Source organism: Gymnodraco acuticeps, unplaced genomic scaffold (assembly GCF_902827175.1).
Source record: "Gymnodraco acuticeps unplaced genomic scaffold, fGymAcu1.1, whole genome shotgun sequence".
NCBI lineage: Eukaryota > Metazoa > Chordata > Actinopteri > Perciformes > Bathydraconidae > Gymnodraco > Gymnodraco acuticeps.
Window position 1 is genome coordinate 366,195 of NW_022992344.1, and position 25,876 is coordinate 392,070.

At 42.6% G+C, this 25,876-nt stretch overlaps 1 protein-coding gene across 1 annotated transcript; it reads left to right on the forward strand.

Moving 5' to 3' along the window:
* The first annotated feature begins 235 nt into the window (after positions 1-235).
* On the forward strand, positions 236-24,538 carry LOC117541588. The gene is made up of 12 exons (XM_034208799.1): positions 236-324; positions 4,012-4,045; positions 20,703-20,769; positions 21,290-21,421; positions 21,526-21,665; positions 21,982-22,072; positions 22,300-22,465; positions 22,550-22,658; positions 23,185-23,263; positions 23,377-23,518; positions 23,625-23,752; positions 24,117-24,538. The coding sequence occupies exons 3-12, from the start codon at positions 20,716-20,718 to the stop codon at positions 24,429-24,431; spliced, it is 1,356 nt and encodes a 451-aa protein (XP_034064690.1). The 5' UTR covers positions 236-324; positions 4,012-4,045; positions 20,703-20,715; the 3' UTR covers positions 24,432-24,538.
* The last annotated feature ends 1,338 nt before the right edge of the window (positions 24,539-25,876 follow it).

Here is a 25,876-nt window from a genome sequence, read left to right on the forward strand (position 1 = left end):
ATGCTGTGTGGGATATGTGTGCCGTTTATTGTTTTATTTAGCGGCATCAACAGTGATGACATGCATATATTCCATATTTATTTATTGTTTACCATAGTTTTTGTCTTACAACCCAGTTATCACGGGTTGGAATAGGTTCCACAAGAATAAACCCCGTATTTAATCAAGACCTCAGCCTCGTGTCATTTAATGGAGGGAGCTACAGTGAGAACTCGACTGCTCCGCATGAGTAGACGAGTAAAACGGCGCCAGATGGCAGCGATCCATGGACGGCACGGGACATCTCCGTCGCAGCGTGTGCATATGTAGCAGCCATCTACACAGCCAACCCAGTCTCACGGCATTTCGTGTTCACCAACACGATTTTTAATATATTGATTCGTGTCCACCAACACGATTTGCCCCTTTTTTTGGTGTTGCACAGCACGATTTTAAAAGCAATGTATTTCTACTGCCTGCAGCACGTATTTTTCTCCGGTCGGGTCGAGGAAGACCGGAAGCTGTGTGGTTCATAAAAACATGTTCTTACTCAAGATCAAGCCACAGTTATTGCTTTTATTTGAAATCGTATAATTTCTGACTTTTGTTACCGTCTGTGAGGAAAATAAATGGGGCTCAGAGCCTCAGAATACGGAAATCTGTATTTTTAAATATTTTTTTCCTTCTAATTCGATATTCTTTTCAAAATAACACACTGTTATTTACTCACCAATAACACACAATTATCCTTGCTTTTATTTATTGGTTTAATTCCATAATCTCGGGCTTTTTTGGCGTCCGTCAGGAACTGAATTTCAAAATAAAAATAACCGGAAACAGACGTAGGCCTATAAGGGACATTTCGAGCATCATTGCGATTGTCAACATTTCTGAGTTTAGGATGGCCGAAGACACTACACTACCCATAATCCCCAGCTAACGTTTAGGACTACAGTCCCCGTAAGGTTACGCAGAGCGTCAAACAGCTGTGTGAAATGGAACGAAACCACGCCAGACTATCCAAAACTGAAATCGAACGCCCCCCCCAGAACTACACATGCTGGCTATTGTGTTTCGCAAAATGTTCTATGGCACGTCTCTACTGAACGTTTTCGTTTTTCCCACAATTAGAAGTTGCCAGTATTAAACACATTGGTGTTATCAAATGTAAAACATATCATTAATAAATGGGTGAAAATTGCTTGTGTCCATAATGCGCAGCATTAATACCCACATGACAGCTCATTGTTACTTTGTAATTCTACTCCACTACAATTCAGAGGTTAACCTGGTATTTTTACTCCACTGCATTTATTTGAGTTACTTTGCAGATTCTGATTAATTATGTGAAATATAAACAACCCTTAAATCAGACTTTAGTTACACCTGAGTAAAATTCAGGTAAGGTGATTGTCAAGTGCCAACAATCAGGAGATATTTGATAGTTGGTGCTTGAGAAGACTAAACATGTATCTGCAATTGACATGAATGGAAACGAGTAATAAAGTATATTCATTACTCGTTATTCTCTACTAATAGTTAATTAAAGACTGTATATTATGGCTATTTTGTACATCCCTTTCAAGATTTTCAAAGGTGTATTGACATATCATATACACAACTACGGTGTAGTTATGCAATGAATGAAACACTTGGGTCACAGGTTCCTCAACAGTGCATTACAAGACATCTATCAATATGTGTGTACCTCCACCATTAAACTGTCATATTCTGCACATTTCTTATTCTATCTACATACATAAGAGTATAATTCATATGTATAATATCAGTTAAAATAAGTGCTTCAACATAGTTAACATTGCAGGAAAGCAATATATTAGACGTTAAGTACTTTCAGTGTTTCCCACAGATCTGAAATATACTTGGGCGGGTGGTGGCAGCGGGCGGGGGGTGGGGGTGCGCAAAAAAAAAAAAAAGTTTTCATTTTGTATAATCATTTTGTATAATCATTTTGCGTAAAGATGGCACTCAAGGGCACACTAGTGGTGGTGTTCCTGGCGGGATTTGAACTCACAGCCTTCCGATCTTCAGCCCACCTCACTATCCATTGGATCAATCACTACCCTCTCAAATGGAAATATGTGTTTACATAAATGGTGACCACACTGTTTGAGACCCACTGAGAACTTAAACTAAGTTAACTATCTAAACACTCAGAGAGTCCTTTACCTCACCTGAGCTGAGGTTATCCCGAGCTTGAATGACACACAGAGACCAATCAAGGGCTTTGATTTATGATCTCTATGACAGTGGCCATGTTGGCAGGCCACATCATGTAGACAGCCAGTCACCCTGTGTGAGGCAGGCCACTTAACGAGGCGAGATCAGAGCAAGGGAGCAAGGGATCATTGTCCACAAGTTAATCGATCGCAGATGGCGTCGTGGTCACGGACGAATAAAAAAAAAAAAATACAAAAAAAAATTATAAAAAAAAAAAAAAAAAAAAAAAGGGTCGCGAAATATACTTGGGCGGCCGTTAATATACCTGGGCGGCCCGCCCAAATATAGTCTGTGTGGGAAACCCTGACTTTGTCAGGCTTAATATTTATCTGTAGATAGATACCCCCAAAGTTTTTTTCTTATTTAAAAGAAGACCTTAATCTGTTATTTAATGTTCAAATAAAGGTTAATTCGTGTTTCTGTTTTGCACCTCCTCCTATTAATATCTTTGTACATTCTGCACTAAACTGTTTTATTGTAGAGATCACTTATAGTATCTTCTTGATTTTTTATATTCTATATTTATACTTTCCCCCTATGAAAGTATGTACTCTTAATATTGTTTTAATCAAATAAAACACAAATTCAATAACGTGCTTTAACCACTAGGCGGTGCACACAAGGTACACACAGCCATAATAACTTTGTATTATTAGTGTAGGACACTTTTGTTTTCGTACAACATCTGAAGATGTGTAGTTTTATGCATGCTTTCACATAATTTTACAGCATATTGCTATACTATTTCAGACTCAGTATTTACATTCTTACATTCAAAGAAAATCAGTAATATCTTTAAAAACTACAGTCCTTTTATATCAGCTGTGCACCGTTATGGTGTAAATATAACCTATCTGTGAATTAGATCAAATGTAAAAGTCAGCCGAATTAGTGTTGATACTGCAAGGAGACGTATTGTGTGAAGAGAAATTGAAGATGTTGTTTAATTGTTGAATATATTTATGACCCACGTCAAGTATTCAGTTTCGGCGGCATTTTCTCAGTTTTTCTAAAGGTCTTCTCATCAGGGCTCTATAAATAAAGAACTACGGCAGATCTGTAATATACAATGCAGCCGAACCGTGTATTACAATGCCGTTATGTGATGACTTTCAAAGAGAAAAGCAAGAGCGCTCGGAATTAAGTATTTTATTCTTTTAAAATGTTTTCCGGATTTCATATCATATAAACACCAAATCCCAGCATGCATTGCGGCTAAAACATCCAATAAGCGAGCTTAAAACCATAGCTGAGGATCTTGGGTAATTGCTCGAAATGCCTACGTCTGTTTCCGGTTATTTTTATTTTGAAATTCAGTTCCTGACGGACGCCAAAAAAGCCAGAGATTATGGAATTAAACCAATAAATAAAAGCAAGGATAATTGTGTGTTATTGGTGAGTAAATAACAGTGTGTTATTTTGAAAAGAATAACAAATTAGAAGGAAAAAAAGATTAAAAATAAAAAATACAGATTTCAGTATCCTGAGGCTCTGAGCCCCATTTATTTTCCTCACAGACAGCAACAAAAGTCCAAAATTATACGATTTCAACTAAAAGCAATAACTGTGGCTTGATATTGAGTAAGAACATGTTTTTATGAACCACACAGCTTCCGGTCTTCCTCGACCCGACCGGAGAAAAAGACGTGCTGCAGGCAGTAGAAATACATTGCTTTTAAAATCGTGCTGTGCAACATGAAAAAAAGGGGCAAATCGTGTTGGTGAACACGAATCAATAGATTAAAAATTGTGTTGGTGAACACGAAATGCCGTGAGACTGGGTTGACACAACAGCACAAGATCCAACTACTTCTGGAAGGTCCAGGTGTTTTAGTATACATTTAGGTGCAACAAAGAGACTTTAAAGTGCCATACAAAGAAAATGGGACATTTGCATTATTCATATAGTCTGTGTTAATGTTATTTACTTACCTTTCTAATGGAAGTTAAATGTTGTTAATCGAGGGGTGAGAACCAGAGGGGCGTAAGTGACATTTGACCAACTTTACAGGAGAGCCAAAACAAAAAATGACCATACTTTATCCTGACTTTGTTTATTAAATTCAATCTTTAATATGAATATTCATAAACATGTGGATGATAATATACTTAATGAACAATATTTTGACTTTCATTGAAAAAAATATTCTTCTTTTTTTTTTTTATTCAGAATAAAGTCACATGCGCCTTTTTGGAACTAAGATTTTATATCATAGGAACTAAAAAAAAGGGCGTATCTGATAAATATAGGAAAAAGGCTTTACATTAATGAGGTCAAAAGTAACAGTAATCAATTGTTATAATAACAATATTATATGAAAATATCCTTATATCATATTAGTTCATTGAATGTAATTATTTAAAAAAACAAAAACATTAATAACCATTTTGCCAAATAGTTAATTATTTAGCCATTTCCCCAAATAACGGATTGAAAATATGCTAAAGAGTCCATTGTGATCATATCAAATATCAATATCACATTAGTTCACTGAATAACAATACATTACATTAAACCTGGCCTAATAACTGTTTGGCAAATCAAAAACTACTTTAGAACATTGGGAATGTCAAATATAGCAATATAATTATATACGACAGCATATTTCATGCAGATCATGTAAGTTTCAGATTGATTTGAAACGACAAACTAGCCTACTCTGCCTACATAGGAGTGAGGGATACTCCCATTTGTGCGAGTACGTCTTTATTTTTCACAGCAGAGATCCCAGGTGGACCTGTGTGCATCTTCTTTGGTTCAATTGCATGAGCACCTCTGGTCTCCTGCTTTCCAACTTGCAGTTTGGTCGGACAGCTCATATTTGAACTGAATCCTTTTCGGATCCTTTTTTGTGATCCTGATCCTGATTGTGATCCTGATCCTGATTCTGATCCTGATTTTGTGATCCTGATTTGTGATTTTGTGATCCTCTTTTGTTTTTGCCATTTCATTTTCTGCCAACAAACTGTTTGTCCCTCTGTGTCATTGGTTCTGTTTCGGACCGTGTGTTGTAAGGCTGTGCAATTAATCGTATTTTAATCTCGATTACGATTTTGGCTTGCAACGAGATCCACAGTTTCCCCGCAGCGAGGCCCCCCCCCCCCCCCCCCCCCTGTTGACAGTTCACGAGCGTGCCCCCTCGACTTCATCCACCACATCATAGTCATCAATTAAGGACGCACTTTACAGTGCAACGGCCTACTCAACCAGCTCGCAAGGACACAAAGATATAACACATGCCATCACATTCTACATAGCTAAAGACATGTGCCCGGTTAGTACGGTTAGCAACCAGGGGTTTAAGCAACTGGCTAACACTATGGACAAGCGTTAAGCGATGTCATCTCGGTATCATTTCACCAGATCTGCACTCCCTGCCCTATATGACAAATGCCGTGGGGAAGTTACAAAATATGTGGCTTTAGCTGAATACTTTGCAGTTGAGTTATACTTAAAGTTCAGGGTAATCAACTGTTAAAAAGATACTGTTCAAATTATTATTTATTTTTTAAAGTTCAATAAATGGATGTTTTCAAAGTCAATGAATAATCGTATTTAATAATCGTGATATCAATATTGACCAAAATAATCGTGATTATGATTTTTGCCATAATTGAGCAGCCCTAGTGTGTTGTGAGAAGAACTTGAAATCCAGAAAGTCACTGTACCCAAGCTCAATCACCTTCTATGGCCTGTTCCTCCTTGCCAGGTACAGTAGTACCCCTCCGAACTGTACAAAGGCCCTTTTTTTCTGTCGGTCTCAATGGCTGCATGAACACTGTCACATTCCATCTTGCTGTGCACACTCCATGAATGTATGATCAATAATGGAGATGGGCAAGGTTTTAACTGCATGGAGACACATGGCACTAAAACCAGCATTCCTGTTCTGCCCACCACATGTGTCAGAGTACAGCACCACATGCTCAGTACCTGAAAGAGTTGACAGATACTGGAACATGCATGTGCTGATCTCTGATGAGTTGAATTATCTGTTGAAGATGGATCTGTAGAAACTAAGTTTCCTTTGTCACTCAGCATTGACTTTGAATCCTGGATTATTTCATTCTCTTCATCAAGCTCTTCTGCATCTTGAAATAAGCTTAGTAACACTTCTTCAGCAGTGAAAAGCTTTCTTCTCATGGTTGACCTAGCTTGCTTACATATGGTGTCAGCCATTTTGACTCAAGTGCTATCCAAAGGCTTTACCCATAATACATTTCTCAGGGCCAAAAGGGCGTAAGTGCACTTACGTCCTTTTGGCCCCAAATAGTGTGTTCTGTGTTAGGTCTTTTGGTTTTTGATGAATAACTCTGGATTGGTTTTGAATTCACATGCACCCTTTTGGCAGTAGAAATAGCTCATTGAGAGCTTTCATTTGATATATATAACTGATTTTTGACCAAAATGTCACTTACGCCCCTCTGGTTCTCACCCCTCATAATATCGATTTGTGTATTAAGGTATCTGCAGTAAGTATTTGCAGACTAAGTAACAAAGTACATTTAAAGGACAATATCTTTCAAGTAATAAGTGTTGAAGAAATGTACCAAGTTTTTTTGTGGTTGGCCTATATCATTATCACTTGTGATTTTCATTCAAATAAGGCTCAATAGCTGCATATAAGCTTAAGGTAACTCAAAGCTAATATCTAAATTGGCTAACTACTTAGCTTTAAAGATAATTAAATAATAGAGTTAAAACCAAACTTAAGTAAACAAGTAAAATGTCAGATGTTGAGTCTTACACTAAGAGTGATGAAGTGAGTGTAGTAGAAAACGAGCAACCACAGGCAACTGAAGATCCGAAAATGGATAACCTTTCCACACAAGAGCCATAAAGGAGCCAAAGAGTCCGGAAGTTAACGGAAAAGGGCCAAGAACTGCACGATGAGCAAGTAACAAGACTTGTGCACCGTTTCAGTGTGAGCTACAAAAGGTGGAAAGATATCACAAAGGAAGCCAAACAAGCGCTAAGTGGTCAATGCTCTAATGACCTGCTGCATGAATACTCACTAAGGTAAGCAAGACCTCCAATGATGTAAATATTGCTTATAAAGAGTTGAGGCTTATTGACATTCCTGACCATGAAACACGTCGCAGAGAAGACACCTGTGAAGCAGTTACAAAGACAATCATTGAGACTGCAAGAGAACGAATAGACACAAGAAAGGACAAAAGTCATGAGGAAGAAGAAATTGGTAAAAACCAGACAGTCTGTATGCAAATCTGTTGCCTCTGTTAAGAGAAGTAATGGCTCTCATGTCACCAGGTCCTCGACTCATTCTCATAGCAACTCGAGAGCCACATCAAGAAGTTCATTCCTCTCTTCTATCAAAAGACAAGATGCCGCTGCTGAAATTGCTGCAAATGAAGCGACTTTAGAAGTAATGCTAGAACAGGAACAACTGATCGAAGAACTTGATATACTGGAGGCTGAAGCTGCTCAGTTAAGAGCCAAACAGGAGGCAGACAATGCTGAGAGGCAAAGAGAGTTACAAGCCAAGCGCAGACAACTAGAGCGGTAAAGAAGCTAAAAGCGGCAAAGGCGAGACATCAAGTATATGAACAGAAAGCATGCATGCAGGTTCTGGTCCAGGCTCTCGTCATCTCACGCCTAGACTACTGCAACTCCCTCCTGGCTGGTCTACCTGCATGTGCCATCCGACCTCTGCAGCTCATCCAGAATGCAGCGGCTCGTCTGGTCTTCAACCTTCCTAAATTTTCCCACACCACTCCGCTCCTCCGCTCCCTTCACTGGCTTCCGGTAACTGCTAGAATCCACTTCAAGACACTGGTACTTGCTTACCATGCTGCGAATGGATCTGGCCCTTCGTACATCCAGGACATGGTTAAACCGTACACCCCAGCGCGTGCACTACGCTCTGCATCAGCCAAACGACTCGCTGCGCCCTCGCTGCGAGGGGGACCCAAGTTCCCATTGGCAAAAACACGTGGGTTTGCTATCCTGGCTCCAAGATGGTGGAATGAGCTCCCCATTGACATCAGGACAGCAGATAGCTTGCACATCTTCCGGCGCAGACTGAAAACTCATCTCTTTCGACTCCACTTCGAGCGATAGAACTATTAACAAAGCACTTATATACTAATAAAGGACTGGCTTATCTAAAGCCAGTTGAGTAGCACTTGAAATGTTTTGGCTCTATGAAACCTGATGTACTTATATGATTCTGTTTTCTTCAAGGTTGTGTCTTCCTGGTCGAATGTACTTATTGTAAGTCGCTTTGGATAAAAGCGTCAGCTAAATGTAATGTAATGCTCAGACGAAGAAATTAGCGAGCTGCTCCATCAACATGTTCCTCTGGTTGTGAAAGAAGAACTCAAGCATAAAAGCAGTGAACTGCAAAACCACTCACCACCTCAAGCTGTGACACAACAAAAACAAGAAGACAGTACTTCAGCTCTTGTCAGAGCTCTTGCAGAGTCCATCAGTGCAAGTCGTCTACCTGTGCCTGAACCTACAACGTTCAGTGGTGACCCACTGAGGTTCAATGACTGGAAGGTCTCCTTTCGTACACTCGTTGACAGGAAACACATCCCAGCTGAAGAAAATATATACTATCTAAGAAAGTATGTGGGTGGACCCGCCAAGAAGGCCATAGAGAGCTACTTCCTGCTAGGCACAGAGTCAGCCTATCATGCCGCGTGGACCATCCTAGAAGAGAGGTACGGTAATCCTTTCCTCATTGCTAAGGCCTTCAGAGATAAGCTTGATGCATGGCCCAAGATAAGTTCCAAAGACAGCGTAGAACTTCAAGGGCTCTCTGACTTCCTTCGCAGCTGTGAGGCTGCCATGTCACAGATCAAAGGACTTGAGGTACTTAACGACTGCAACGAAAACCAAAAGATGCTTGCTAAACTTCCAGACTGGTTGACCTCAAGTTGGAACAAAAAGGTCACAGAAATGGAAGAACAAAATCACATGTTCCCAACCTTCAGCCAGTTTGTTACATTTCTCACACATGAAGCCAAAATAGCTTGCAACCCAATAACATCTCTCCATGCTCTAAAATCAAGAGAAAGCGAAAAAAGCAAGATTTTAACGAACAGAAGTCCTGTAGCAAATGTATTGACTACAGACACAGATGAAAGAGCAGACGCCACAAACTGTCTTTTCTGTGAGAAGGCAGGACACGATCTGCATAAATGTTACAAATTCAGGAATGAGACAATCTCTGAGCGAGTCAAGTTTGTTCAAGAGAAGAAGTTGTGCTTTTGCTGTTTAAAATCTGACCATCGCTCAAAGGAATGTCAAAACAGAAAGATGTGCGAAACATGCGAAAAGGGACATCCAACTTGTCTCCACGACAATCGCACCAGAGAAGAAAGAATGTCAACAAACCATGATGGTGCAAGAGAAAGCACAATGGAAAGTCCACAAGGTAAAGCGGAAAGCACACCACGTGAGGCAACATCCAATACAGTCTTCCAGAATGTTAAAGACCCCTATACATCCACAATCGTTCCAGTGTGGGTGTCAGCCACAAATGAGCCACATAGGGAAATACTTGTGTATGCACTCCTCGATACACAGAGTGACACAAGCTTTATCCTTGAAGAAACGGCAAAGGCTCTTCACACAAAGAATGAAACAGTGCAGCACAAAGCTCTCCACAATGGCTTCAAGAAACACAGTCGTGTCATGTAGGAAGCTAACTGGTCTCCAAGTGAGAGGATTCTACTCGGACAGGATAATACCTCTGCCAGTAACCTACTCAAGAGAATTCATCCCAGCAAACAGAGACCATATTCCCACACCAGAGACTGCGAATGCATGGCCTCATCTTGAACACCTTGCAGATGAGATCGCTCCTCAGCAAAGCTGTGATGTTGGCCTGCTTATCGGCTACAACTGTCCTCAAGCTCTCGTCCCAAAATAAGTGGTGCCAGGTGAAGAAAACCAGCCCTTTGCACAGAGAACAGATTTGGGCTGGAGTGTTGTCGGCTTTGGCAATCCCTGTCTCGACATTGGAAATATGATTGGAGTAAGTCACCAGGTAACCGTGAAGCAAGTGATACCAAGTCTCCAGTCTTCAAACCTCTCAAGGGAAGTACACTACATCTGTAGAAACAGATTAAGGAAGTCTCACATGCAGATGTCAGCGAGGTGCTGGAATCTGACTTTGTCGAAAGAGCTTCTGAAGATAACCCTGCAGATCAGGCCTCCAAAGGTCTCACAGCACAGCAACTTCAAGCCTCAAATTGGTTCACAGGCCCTGACCTACTTTGGCAGAAAGAGCTACCAAGTGGGGAAGTCAAGGTGGTAGAGATCGTGAGTAGTGACCCAGAGCTTAAGAAGGCCCAGGTTCATGATACCCAGGCAAACGAAGTAATGTCGCTACTAGATCACCTTCACAAATTCTCAGACTGGTCAAGAGTGGTTAAAGCCTTTGCCAGACTCAAGCGCCTTGCAAAGGAAATGTAAAGGTCTCAAGCCAAGGTCCTGTGAAGCTACACGCTTAGAGGAGAGGAGAGAAGCAGAGCTGACCATAATCGAGATGGTTCAAGAAGCAACACTCTCTCAAGAAATAAAGTGCCTTCAGCAGCATAAGGAGTACCATCTCCAACAAAGACCAAAGTGGATCAAGGACCGCAGAAACGTCAAGGTAAATTACATTGTCATTCTGCAAGACAACACTATACCGCGTGGCCAATGGAAGCTGGCCAGGGTTGTGGAAGTGTACCCAGGAGGGGATGGAAGAGTGAGAAGGCTCAAGCTGCTTATCAGCGACTCTACCCTGGATGGAAAGGGAAAGCGCCTCGCTAAACCTGTCTACCTTGAAAGGCCTATTCACAAGACGGTGTTGTTGTTGGAAGCAGACTAAGACTCAGTTACTCTCACTCACACTCTGCACTTAATAGGTCTAAAACAAAATAGTTAGTTTTACATTAATGTATATTGGTTTTCTAAAAATGTTATGGAAATCACAGGTGATTTGGTGGGAGTGTAACTGTCTTCACTTTCTGTTGTTTATTTTGTTCCATGTTGTATTTTTGGTTCCTACCTTTTATGTGCAATATTAATAGGGGCGGAACTAATCTGCGGTGTTTTGTGTTACACCTGTTTGTTTAATCGACGCACTTGATAGTCAAACTGCAGAGCAACGCAGAATGTAAAGAAAATCTAAGGGAAAAATGCAGTTAAAGATATCAGCCCCTCTAGACCATCCACTAACAAAGAGCCAAGTCACAAGACCTTCGAGGAGAGGACGCCTGGCGTTGCTCTGTTCGCCGCTTCTCCGTCTGAACTTATTTTTAGCCTTCATTTAGTTGTATTCTCTTTTCTGTACTCTCTTAAAACTGTGTTTGAACACTTTGTCTAGTTTAGCTTTGTTGTTTTTAGCCCTTTTTTTTTTTTTTTAACCTGTGGCTGAAGTCTCCATACCTGCTCCATACCGCTGTAGCTAGCCACCTACGGTCATCGCCTCCGTTGATTTTCTGTCCAGTTCTTCAACCTCTGAGACACTGTTGGATTCCCCTGCCTCCACCAAGCATCTCCTGGGGACTTCCCGGACAGTCCAGCCTCGCTGTCCCGGGTTGAATAGCCTCTGCCTGGTCCGCTGCTTCTTAGCCAGCTAGCCAGCTAGCCAGCTAGCCCGCACCCGGCTCCCCGGCTGGGCCGCCTGGTCTTCATTGGCATGGAAATAAAACACAACATATTCTCGAAACTCCTCACCTACAACTGTCATGAATTTCCTGGACATTCTGTGGCCAAAAAAGGACATGATTTCATATCTCGCCCGCGTTACATCCACAGAAGCTCACGGCGAAAGTTTGTGTACTATGGGAGCACCGGCTGCATCCCGTCGCTTGTGACTGAGGGACGCACTGGCGCATCTCGGGTGCGTCATCGGAACGCTGCCGCTCATGGGACTTGTAGTGCAATGTCACCATCTGCTTCGCGCTGTGGACAATCATCCATAAACGATAATAATCCTCTTCAAAAACATGTGGTAGCCTCTGCAACCCCTGTACACATTGTACTTTTTAATACACAGTCTCTCTCTAAGAAATCTGCTCTGATGCATGATTTTATCGACGACAATGGCTCAGACTTGATATTTTTAACTGAAACCTGGCATAAAGAGGGAGTTTTCTTCCACATAAATGAAGCATCCCCTCCTGGATACAACTACATTGAAAAAGCCCGTGCCCATGGTAACGGTGGCGGCATTGCTGTTCTGCACAAAAAAACTATTATTCTCCAACCACTGACTATTCCCCATACTCAGTCCTTTGAGTGCCTTGCTTTTAAATGTTTTCCACCCAAATCCCTGACAGTTATACTAGTTGTACTAGTCTACCGTCCTCCAAAATCCAACTCAACCTTCATCCCAGAATTGTTTAACTTCATCACCTCAGTATGTCCCACTCTCTCCAACATTGTGATACTTGGCGATTTTAATATTACATTACATTTACATTACATTGCATTTAGCTGACGCTTTTATCCAAAGCGACTTACAATAAGTACATTCGACCAGGAAGACAAAACCTTGAAGAAAACAGAATCATATAAGTACATCAGGTTTCATAGAGCCAAAACATTTCAAGTGCTACTCAACTGGCTTTAGATAAGCCAGTCCTTTATCAGTATGTGCTTTGTTAAAAGTTCTATCGCTCGAAGTGTAGTCGAAAGAGATGAGTTTTCAGTCCGCGCCGGAAGATGTGCAAGCTATCTGCTGTCCTGATGTCAATGGGGAGCTCATTCCACCATCTTGGAGCCAGGATAACAAACCCACGTGTTTTTGCCGATGGGAACTTGGGTCCCCCTCGCAGCGAGGGCGCAGCGAGTCGTTTGGCTGATGCAGAGCGTAGTGCACGCGCTGGGGTGTACGGTTTAACCATGTCCTGGATGTACGAAGGGCCAGATCCATTCGCAGCATGGTAAGCAAGTACCAGTGTCTTGAAGTGGATTCTAGCAGTTACCGGAAGCCAGTGAAGGGAGCGGAGGAGCGGAGTGGTGTGGGGAAATTTAGGTAGGTTGAAGACCAGACGAGCCGCTGCATTCTGGATGAGCTGCAGAGGTCGGATGGCACATGCAGGTAGACCAGCCAGGAGGGAGTTGCAGTAGTCTAGGCGTGAGATGACGAGAGCCTGGACCAGAACCTGCGTCGCTTTCTGTGTCAGCTGGGGACGTATCTTCCTGATGTTGTAAAGCGTGTATCTGCAGCAGCGGGTTGTAGCAGCAATGTTTGCAGTGAAGGACAGTTTGTTATCTAGGATCACACCCAGATTCCTTGCAGTCTGAGTCGGGGAAACAACTGAGACGCCGATGTTGATTGTTAGGTCAAGAGTGGGACAATCTTTTCCCGGAAGGAAGAGCAGCTCAGTCTTGTCAAGGTTGAGCTTGAGGTGATGAGCAGACATCCACTGAGAGATGTCAGCTAGACAAGCAGAGATGCGTGCGACGACCTGGGTCTCTGAGCGGGGAAAATACAGAATTAATTGGGTGTCGTCAGTGTAGCAGTGGTATGAAAAACCATGCGGGCTAAAGACTGATCCGAGCGAGTTTGTGTACAGGGAGAAGAGGAGGGGACCAAGAACAGAGCCCTGAGGGACCCCTGTAGTTAATTGACAAGGGTCGGACTCAGACCCTCTCCAAGTCACCCTGTAGGTATGGTCTTTCAGATATGAGGTGAGGAGGGAAAGTGTAGAGCCTGAAACTCCAAGTTTTTGGAGAGCGCGAAGGAGGATCTGATGATTCACCGTGTCGAATGCAGCAGACAGGTCCAACAGGATGATGACAGAGGAGAGGGATGCAGTTTTGGCAGTGTGCAGTTCCTCCGTGACAGCAATGAGAGCAGTTTCTGTGGAGTGACCTGCCTTGAAACCAGACTGGTGCGGATCCAGAAGGTTGTTCTCATGGAGATAACAGGAGAGTTGTTTAAAGACAGCGCGTTCAAGTGATTTAGACAGGAACGGGAGGAGAGAGACAGGCCTGTAGTTTATAACATCAGACGGGTTGAGAGTAGGTTTATTTAGGAGAGGGTTTACTCTTGCCTCCTTGAGACTGTTTGGAAAGTGACCAGAAGTTAGAGAAGTGTTGATGAAATGGGTGAGAAACGGTAGAATATCAGGAGCGATAGTCTGAAGGAGGTTTGAAGGGATAGGGTCAAGAGGACAGGTGGTAGGGCGGGCAGAGGTAATGAGGGTAAGAACCTCACTTGGAGAGAGAGGGGAAAAGGAGGTTAGTGTGTTGGTGGAAGGAGGGTCTGGTGACCCAGCGGTGAGTAAAGGTGAGTCAGAAAAAGAAGAGCGAATATCATCAACCTTTTTTTCAAAGTGGGTAACATAGTCGCTTGGCAGAAGTGAGGAGGGGCTTTTGGAGGGTCCAAGAGGGTGGAGAAGATGGAAAATAGTTTTTTCGGGTTGGAATAGGAAGATTGGATCTTATCTTGAAAGAAAGTGCTTTTTGCCTGAGAGATCGAAGCAGAGAAAGATATACACGTGGACTCCCCCAAATGCTCCATGGCTGCCGACTTCCTGTCCTACCTCGACTCACTAAATCTGACACAACATATACATGGGTCCACCCACAATCATGGTCACACACTTGACCTCATCATCACCGGAAACATACCTGCATCAGACCTAAACATCTCTGATCTTGGAGTGTCTGACCATAAGGCTATCTCCCTAACGCTGACAATCCCATCCTCCAACCAGCCACCCCCCATTGAGAGAGTCATGAAGTACCGAAACATCAATAATTTGGACACTCCACTTTTTCTCAAAACCATAACAGCAAACCTTTCAACTGACCTCCCCGTTCGCTTTGCCCCGACGACATGATTGAGCTCTACAACGACACCATGACCACCACGCTCAACATCCTGGCTCCGGAAAAAAAGAGGAAAGCCACTTTCCAACGGTCCTCTCCCTGGTTCACGGACGCCCTCCGCTGCATGAAAACCTGCGGTCGACAGCTGGAGAGACTATGGAGGAAGCAGGCTCTCGCCGTCCACCTACTGGCCTTCAGAGAACACCAAAGTGCCTATGCTACTGCTCTAAAAAACGCCCGCTCTGCATACTACTCGTCAATAACAGACAACGGCAAAAGCAATCCTAGAACCTTATTCTCCACTATCAACCGCCTTCTCAACTCCACCAACACAGGCTCCCCAGCTGCCTCTGCAATGACTTCTCTGCTTTCTTTAAAAACAAGATCGCAGATATCAGAGCAACCATTACAGCCTCAACAGTAGCTCGGACCCCACCCACCTGCTCTCCCTTCATCAACGGAATCACCCTCTGCAGCTTCAACGAGGTGACGTCATCTGCACTGCTAGCCATCATAGGCAAATCAAAGCCTACCAGCTGCTCCCTTGACCCCATACCGACCCCGCTGCTAAAAGCCTGTTCGCCAACCCTGGTTAATTTCCTGACAACACTCATCAACAAGTCACTACAGACTGGTGAGGTGCCTGTCCATTTCAAAACAGCAGTTGTCACCCCACTTTTTAAAAAAACAAATATCGACCGAGAACTCCTCTCCAACTACAGACCTATCTCCAACCTCCCGTTCCTTGCCAAAGTACTTGAGAAGGTTGTGGCCGCACAGCTCCAGTCTCATCTGTCTGACAATGACATGTATGAGACCTTTCAATCAGGTTTCCGCCCTGCACACAGTACAGAAACAGCCCTAATAAAAGTAGCCAACGACCTACTGATGGCAGCCGACTCTGGGTCACCCAGCATCCTGGTCCTTCTTGACCTGAGTGCGGCTTTCGACACAGTGGACCATACCATCCTCCTCCACCGCCTCGAGACCTACACCAGGGTGACGGACACGGCTCTGAAGTGGTTCTCAAGCTACCTCACCAACTGGAAGTACCACGTGTCTCTGGGGGGTTCCAGGTCTGACGACACCGCAGTGACATGCGGGGTCCCACAGGGCTCAGTGCTGGGGCCGATCCTGTTTTTAATCTATCTATTACCTCTGGGTCATATCATCAGACAACATAACATCAACTTCCACTGCTATGCCGACGACACTCAGGTCTACATCAAAACACAACCCAATACCACCACTATCCAAACACTAAACACCTGCCTGGAAGACATCCGCTCCTGGATGACCACCAACTACCTTCAGCTCAACAGCAGCAAGACGGAGGCAATCCTGATAGGCACCACCGACCAGCTTGCCAAGGCCGCCAACATCAGCCCCTCCCTTGATGGTCAGCTTATTCCTCTCTCCTCCGTTGTCCCCAACCTCGGTGTAAGGTTTGACTCCACTCTGTCTTTCCAAGCCCACATCAAACATATCACCAAGACCTCCTTCTTTCACCTGAAAAACATTTCCCGACTGAAGCCCTCACTCTCAACTGATGACATAAAAAAACTGGTTCATGCACTCGTCTTCTCAAGACTAGACTATTGCAATGCACTCCTCTCCGGTCTCCCAGCCAAATCCATCAACCGCTTGCAACTTGTCCAGAACAGCACAGCCAGAGTTCTCACCGGTACAAAAAGGTCCGCACACATAACCCCCATACTGGCAAAACTACACTGGCTCCCGATCTACTACAGGATCCAGTTTAAGGTTCTGCTCCTCACGTACAAAGCCCTGAATGGACAAAGCCCAAAATACCTCTGTGACCTCATCCATACCCAGACATCTACCCGCTCTCTCCGCTCCAGCCACGCTCCTCTTCTTTACATCCCCCGCACACGTCTCCGAACAATGGGAGACCGAGCCTTCTGCTCACTCGCCCCGCGCCTCTGGAACTCCCTCCCAGATCAGCTGAGATCTGCCCCTTCCACCGAGGTCTTCAAAACCGGCCTTAAGACCCTCTTCTTTCGGCAGGCCTTCCAATAAACTTTGAGCATGGTACACCTGGAGTACTGCCATTTTTATCGCCATCACCGACTTTTATTTTTGTACTTTATTTTATATTTTATATTTTATTTTTTGATTTATTATTATTACAATTATTTGTTTAATCTATCAAAGTGTATTAGTATCCTTTGTTGTGAAGCACTTCCAGATTTGTCTTGGCAGATGAGAAGCGCTATATAAATTAAATGTATTATTATTATTATTATTAGATGACTAGCAGCCTACGAGGTACGTTTTTGTGCTGGTTGTTTGTCTAAATGTGTGTGGTTGAGCTGCAGGTTATATGTATGTATGCTATGCGCTAGCTTGTGCTACATGCTATTGTTAGCTTGTGCTACATGCTGTGTGGGATATGTGTGCTGTTTATTGTTTTATTTAGCGGCATTAACAGTGATGACATGCATATATTCCATATTTATTTATTGTTTACCTTTTATATATTTGTTGTCTTACAACCCAGTTCTCACGGGTTGGAATAGGTCCCACAAGAATACACCCCGTATTTAATCAAGACCTCTGCCTCGTGTCATTTACTGGAGGGAGCTACACTGAACAAAAATATAAACGCAACACTTTTGTTTTTGCTCCCATTTTTCATGAGATGACAAAATAACCATTTATCTCAAATATTGTTCACAAATCTGAAAAAATCTGTGATAGTGAGCATGATTATTGCACAGGTGTGCCTTAGGCTGGCCACAATAAAAGGCAACTCTGAAACGTGCATTTTTGCTTTATTGGGGGGGTCTGGGGGGTCCGAAAACCAGTCAGTATCTGGTGTGAGGGTTAGGGTTAGGGTAATGTTGTGAATCGAGTGGCCCATGGTGGTGGTGGGGTTATGGTATGGGCAGGCATATGTTATGGACGACGAACACAGGCCACTCGATTCACAACATTACCCTAACCCTAACCCTACACGATACATGGCCCCATTCATTATTTCCTTTACACGGATCAGTCGTCCTGGTCCCTTTGCAGAAAAACAGCCCCAAATGATGATGTTTCCACCCCCATGTTTCACAGTAGGTACACTCTAAAAAACAGTGGGTTATTTCATCTACCCAACCATGGGGTTATGAAATGTTTAACCCATTCTGGGTTATTAATATGGTATTGGGTTATTTTTGTGCAACCCAAGTACTGGGTCAAAATATTTTTGTCTACCCATCCATTTGGTTATGAAATGTTTAACTCATTCTGGGTTATTTATATGGTATAGGGCAGGGGCGGCGGGTGCTGTAGCGGCTAGGGAAGGCTAAGCCTTCCCAAATATTTGTGTCACTGCATCCTGGTAAAATACAAATATAGGCTAATGTATAATGTCTGTGTCTTTGACATTAGCGCTGCTAGCCACCCGCTAGCCCTGTACTACGAAGCCAGTTCAACATACCCTGGATATGTTTGAGTAACAAACAAACAAACGAGATCTCGCTAAGCGGTCCTACGACGCTGGTTATCAACTCGGTAAATCAAGCCAGGGTTTCTCTCACCAGATCTGACTTTAATTACATTTGACTCGAGTGTTTCGTGAACATAATGTATTGCTTAAAATAATACTTCTGCATACAGTATGTGACACTGTAAGTGTTGCACGGCCAGATATGGCTGGAGAAGCTGACTCAGATAAGGAAATATATGATATATTATAATATTATATGATCGATGATCTGATTGATGATGTAATATGAATGATAAGTGCGACACGTCGGCGTCTTCTCTGCATACGGCAGTTTAAACTGTATTTCCTTTATCCTGTAATATGACTTGAGAGATTTAAACTCTGCACACTGAGTTGATCTCTTTTCTATAGATGCCGGAGGCGGGCAGCGTCAGGTAAAAAAAGTGATTAAGCCTTTCCAAACCTGAGCCTCACGCGCCGGCGCCGCCTATGGTATTGGGTATTGGTTTGCATGAATCGCAACCATTTCACATGTATTAGATTCATTCATGTTGAGATAAACTGAGACAAAGGGATTAGGGTATATCTGATTCCCACTCCAGAGCAGAAGGTGGCGGTATAACCACCAATAAACTGGATACCAACCACAGTCTATGATACCAACTAATGTAAACAGAGACAAAAATCAATCTACTTTTAAATGTTCACGGTTGTAAAGATGTGAAACAACAAACATGGCTTGAACAATAAGGCATGCTACATTATTGACTGCTCTTGGACACTTCCATGGATGTATTAAGAGAACTCTGCCATGGTTTGATTTTGACCGCGATCTGGCGGGAAAGGGTTTCCCCTGCATCCTGTGTGCACTCGCGATATTTGGGCATAACCGTAAACTTAACCATCATCATCGCGAGAGAGGATCATTGAGACAATAAAGACCGTTGGCGAAAGTTGGAGGAGGTAAGCAGAACACATTGTCATCTAACTGTGAAGCTGTTAATAAATGTCATCAACTGCTAGTCCATGTGCTGAAAATGAGCCTGTACAGGGAGATGAGGAAGTTGAGGATGAATGGGATGAACTAGGGCAAGATGACATGACCAACCGGGTAGCCCTTTTTTTAGCTCATCTGAGGTCTAAACCTTCTGTAATTAGTAAGGATGATCTAAAAAAGGTTAAAGGCGCCATGCATCAATCAGCAGCTCAAATGTGGTGCCTACTTAGGTTGCTGCCGACAATGATAGGTGACCTGGTCCCCATGCATAGCAAGGAATGGAAACTTCTCCTACTGTTACTGTTATGTATGGAGTTCATCTTCTCTCCTTCTCTTACTGTTGAAGCAACACTGTACTTAGCTAAAATCCTTGAAGAGCATCACTCTCTCTTCCTGCAGCTCTATCCTCTTCACCATTTGCTGCCAAAACACCACTTCATGCTCCATTACCCAAGAGCCATTCAAAAGCTCGGACCCTTGACTCAGTTTTGGGCTATGAGATTCGAAGCGAAACACAACTTTTTTAAACGGGTTAGCCATGTAACATGCAACTTCCGAAACATTTGCAAAACCATGGCCTTTCGCCATCAGATAGCGCAGTGCTATAATTTGCTGTGTGGAACTGTGTTGAGCCACAATACAGAAGTTGGTCCAGGGCACACTACCTTTCTGGCCAACATTGAGGGAGTTAAAGACATCGAAAGTGGTCTAACAGGCATTCCCCTTTTCAGTGAATTGTATGAACCAGCCTTGGTTACCTTTAAGGGAACTGCATATCGAGCAGGCATGACTGTATTCCTGTCTTATGACCCAGATGGGGAGCCCCAATTTGGTCTCATAAAGTCAATTTTAGTACTAGACCAAACATCACACACACCAACAATAAAACTTGTACAGAAGTGGGAAACACAATGGTTTGATAGGCATTTCTTTGCATACAGTGTGATTCCCACTCAAGTTTTGGCAGCTGTTGATGTGAGAGAGCTGCTTGATCACCATCCCCTACATGCAGTGAAGTCATTCAGCGAGACTGATGACAGTTTATACATTTCACTGCGCTATAGACTTTTTTAGAAAATCAGCTTACTGCCACCAGGTGTGTGTACAGTAGGTATGACACTTTGTAAATAGCATTTTGACTCGTCAAGTCCATTTTTTCCTGCCATATTTGTTTAGTGGTTAGCTATAAATGCTGCTTAAAAGGTGCCTTTGGACTACAGGGATGATCATGCGATGGAGTACTGGGATGTTTCTGTAAATACTGGGATGGATGTGATAAATTGTACAGTAAGTATTTTTTGTTTAATCTGTCTACATATCGTTGCTGTTGGGCAGAAACCTTGTGTCTCCATATTTAAACTATGTTTTTTATATTTGTAAATGTACTAATTCGTCATAGTGTTGTACAAAAGTAGTTCAAATAGATCTACAAGCTCCCAATGTCAAGAGCTTGTCGATTGGCTATTTCACAATTTTTAAATGTTAAAAATTATAAAAGGAACAATTTTGGACATACACGGTTTCCACCCGACGGTGACGATGTACAGTAGTAGTCACTGTCAGTTAAGAAGTTACATGTTTGTTTTATATCTTTTTCAATTTGCCGCAGATCTGCATGGTCCAAACTTGTCGCATTTTTCATTCACTCGGGTGAAAACTTTGGCGTGGTGCATATCTCTCACACCATGCATACTGTGTTCAGTCTTCTGAGTCCGCTGGTGTGGTACACTGATTTACATTACTGATGCTCATCCGGCAATTCTAGGTGGCTGTCACTGTTTGTTACATTAACCTGGATTCTGTTTAGATTGAACCTGCTGTGCCACCTACAAGTCCTGATGTCCAACCAACTGCCACAACTCCACCCTCCATGGAGGACCAAACGGCACCTGTCGTACCAGCGATGATACCTCAAACACTACATATAATTCCACAATTTGTAAGCTCCACTTTTTAAGACTTGGGTTTCACTTTTTTCTTTAATCAACACTAAAGAGTAATAAACGATATCTGTGATGTTGTCCCTTCTTGCAATTTTCTCAGGATATCCGCCAGATTCTCACAGGCTCAACTGAAGGCAAGCTGATCCTGGGGAGCCTTGATGAGGATGTGATCATCCCTTCGCAAAGAAAGTGCCTTGTCCGTATTTTGGTGTCTCACCTCATGGAGAAGTTTGGAGAGAGGTAATTAAAAATAGTGGGTTTTTTTTCTTGTTTTTAGTGAATGTTATGTTAGTTTGAAAAAGGTATATGAATCTTCTTTCAGGGGAAAAGAATAAGACGGGACACTACTTTCAAGTCTGACCTTTACCTAGACCACCAACATAAACATGCACAACACATGTACCAAAACACACGTTCAGTAGTGTTTTTAATTTATTAGGATGCCTATTAGCTGCAGAATATGCTACAGCCATTATACTGGGGTGCAACACATGTTTTAGAAATACTTAAGATCTAATTTGACTCTGCTGGTAATTTAGTTTTTCTGTGTTTGCAGTCCTACCAGTGAGACAAAAAAGGCCTTGGCTGCAGCTTTGATTCATGGGTTTCCCTCCTTGAAGGACGAGTCGGACTCAAGCAGTGGCTTCGTAAGTAATTAACATTTTATTGAGGAATTGATGCTAAAACAGTCAGTTGAACACAATATAACTCATCTCCCAGCACCAGAGTACTGGACTTCTGTGCTGTTTGATGCCCGGTGTTGTCAGACAGACATACAGACAAACCCTGTTCTAGATGGCTCAGCCACATGTTGTCGCCACGCTATCAAAATGTGCCTCATCTCTATTCACCAAAGACTTTCATTTCTTGACAGGGATACTGGTTCACCCCAGGACGGAACCGCCGCCCAGCCACTGGATTCCTCGAAGAGAGGCTTCGGAACGTCAGAAAGAGGATGAGAAAACCGGCCAGGTCACAGAGCACGCAGCAGACACCACCACAAAGTAGTGAAGCTGGCACTCGTAGGACATTCATACCAGGTAATCGTTGGAACTGAATAATTTGTTTAAGCAATACAGACATATAATTTGAGATTGTTAATATCCTTATGTGTACTTTTATAGAATGTACCATATCGGAAGAAAGAGCCATACAGTGTAAAGAATGGCTGAAACACAATTCGCAGCCCCTCAACCAGGTGGAGCAATACATGCAGGATACAGCAGTGTACAGGTCAGTAGGAATGCACTGAGGACACTAGCTGCAGCACTCATTCAATGTCATTTTGCCTATGCATGCACCTCATGGTACTGTAGCACCTCAAGTCATTCAAATCTGAACTACAGACTTCTCAAAACAAACTACTACTAGACCTCTCACACCTATGACCTAACCCCTGCTCATTATGATGCTATAGTGGGATGGCTCAGGGGAGGACAGAGTACAGCAACTTGCAATGGGCCTGGTTTTCAAGGGACCAGTGCCATGTACCTGTCAAAATAAAAGGGCACAACACCAGTGGGAGCTCCATTACTCTCTCCCCCCCCCCCCCATAATCGGCACAAACATGGGGATGAATGCATTTTACTATTATGCTACCAAAATGTGGAACACCCTACCACCAGCCATCAAGAAAGTGCAACTCCTTACCCTCCAAAACTGCCATAAAAGAGCACCTGTCTGCAACTGCCCTCAGGGCTTTTTGTGATATCCTTTTAACATTCTTGTACTGCTGTACTTTCTGCAAACTATCAAACAGGGCCAAGTCTTTAAGGGAAAACGGGTGGGACATTCAAGGGATCCGCCAAGAGTTCCCACATCTATTCACTCCAGGCATGGTAAGTTAGGAAGGAGTATATGTTTACATATGATGTGGATGCATTGTTTATAACAATCTTTTATCAGTATGTCAGCTGCCACATTGAATTTTCTTTTTCAATTTTTCATTTAGATTGCACAGGACTTTCAGATCCTACATGGAGAGGCTGCGCCTAAGCTCTTCGAAACCTGGCTACCTTTGTTTAAAGACAAGATCCTGCACCTGGCGAGACGGGAAGGGAAACTTATCTCGTCGCTTGATGGATTAACACCCGGTAATACATTGTTATATTGTACAGCAGACTTTATTTTGCTACTAAATGACCAATTCACAGATATGCCATGCCACATATTGATACCTATAAAATTGTCTTCCTACAGATTGTTTGGGGGAACTTGCTCTGAGCCAGTTACCAACACTGCTTCCACCAACTGTCTACAGGGTTGGCCGAAAAGTGTTCCGGTACACTATCGAGGAGTCTAAGTTGGCCTTCATTGATCATAAGCCTGTAAGTCCCTCTGCATATCTAAAGGGAAATGTTATTCTTTTAATCACTTGAACCCAGCATCCATATTCTTGGGGGGGTGGCGGGGACATTAGCCAAACATGGCAGCTAGATCGGCTATTTTTGGCGAAGAGATTTGGTGAAGATGGAAAACAGTGGTCTAAAGTACAGAGCCAACCCAGGTCCAGTTTAAGTGGTTAAGAATGTGCCTGACTGCCTGTTATTCCTGGGCTCAAGAATAATTCAAAACATTGTTTCTGAATATGCATTGTATCAGCCACTGCCAAATCTTGCTTACTCTTTGCTTTTGCACAATCTTTTACTTTGTTTAATTTATCTTGTCTTTTGTTCTTTATTTCTTTCTCAGGTTGGAACAAACTTGGTGGAGTACCTCCATGAGGCGAAGGTGTCAAGACCTTACCCATATGTCCTGTCCCTGGGAAACGATATTTGGCACACCTCTCAGGCGTTCGTTATTCTTGATGGGGAGGCGTTGGAACAAAACACATTGCTTCAGGCAGTAGATGTCTGTTTCAAGGTATTCTATATCTTTGACATCGACTACACAAAGCAGTGTGAAGCTGTATGGAAATTCCTCCAAAATGCAGTGTACGAAATCAAGGGAGGAGAGGAGTCAAAACCTGCTACGTCCTTGCGTGCAGCAATACTTGCTTGCAAGTAGACTTGTGGTCTTGATCCTTTTATTTTCTTCTGCTGGTCCTCCTGTTCTATTCTCTCTCTTCTGCTGCTTGGCTCAGAGTAGGGTTCTATCTGGTTAAATTAAATATTGCTGGATTTGTATGTATGTTATGTTCAAAATACTACCTAATGCTCAAAGTATTTTATGAGCAAGTTGTGTGCTAAAAAAAGAGCTAAATGGTGGAAGCATAAATTGTTAAAATGTTTATTTGCACATCTTAGTTTCCTGTAGTTCGGATCACCTAAAGGAGCAGTACATTGTTGTGATCATGTTGGAGGATTTTCTTTGTAACGTTTACATAGCCAGTATATGAACCAGTCATTTCTGAAAAAACGTATGTTGCTATTAGTGGTTCTCAAACCAGAGCTTGTAGATCTGCTAATGTGTGTTGTTTACAGGCTGTACTGTACATGCATAAATGTTACGTTTTGTTTAAAGAAAGTTTTGCACTTTATTGTGAACTGAATATGTTTGCACTTTATTGAACTGTCAATTGTTATAACAATAAAATGAATATTTTTCTAAGATTCCAACATTGTTTAAAAACGTTTATTGCATATTATATTATTTGCATGACCAAATATAGGATGCATTTTAAAAGGGTTTGTAATTTAAATGTTTAAGAGACATGGGTATTGCATTAAAAACATGACGATAATAACTTGTAGAATTAACCCATCGCAGCTATTATGACCCAGCATTTGGGTGTAATATTTAACCCAATTCATGGTAGAATTAACCCAGGGCTGTAATTAATTTGACCCAGCATTTGGATTAAATGTATAACCCATCTGCTGGGTTAAAATACGCAACCCATTTCGTTGGGTCAAATTAACTACTGCTGGGTTGGTCCAATATTGATCCTGGCGTTGGGTTAAAAAACGACCCAAATTGGGTTGTTTTTAACCCAGCATTTTTTAGTGTGTATGGTGTTCTTTGGATGCAACTCAGCATTCTTTCTCCTCCAAACACGTCTAGTTGAGTTTTTACCAAAAAGTTCTATTTTGGTTTCATCTGACCATATGACATTCTCCCAATCCTCTTCTGGATCATCTAAATGCTCTCTAGCAAACTTCAGACGGGCCTGGACATGTACTGGCTTAAGCAGGGGGACACGTCTGGCACTGCAGGATTTGAGTCCCTGGCGGCGTAGTGTGTTACTGATGGTAGCCTTTGTTACTTTGGTCCCAGCTCTCTGCAGGTTATTGACTAGGTCCCCCCGTGTGGTTCTGGGATTTTTGCTCACCGTTCTTGTGATCATTTTGACCCCACGGGGTGAGATATATATTTTTTTTTTAAACCTTTATTTATCCAGATAAATCCCATTGAGATCATTGAACTATTTTACAAGGGAGACCTGCTCAAGTAGGTTCCACATGAAACATAAAAACTAGGGCCGGGACTCGATTAAAAAAATTAATTAGAGG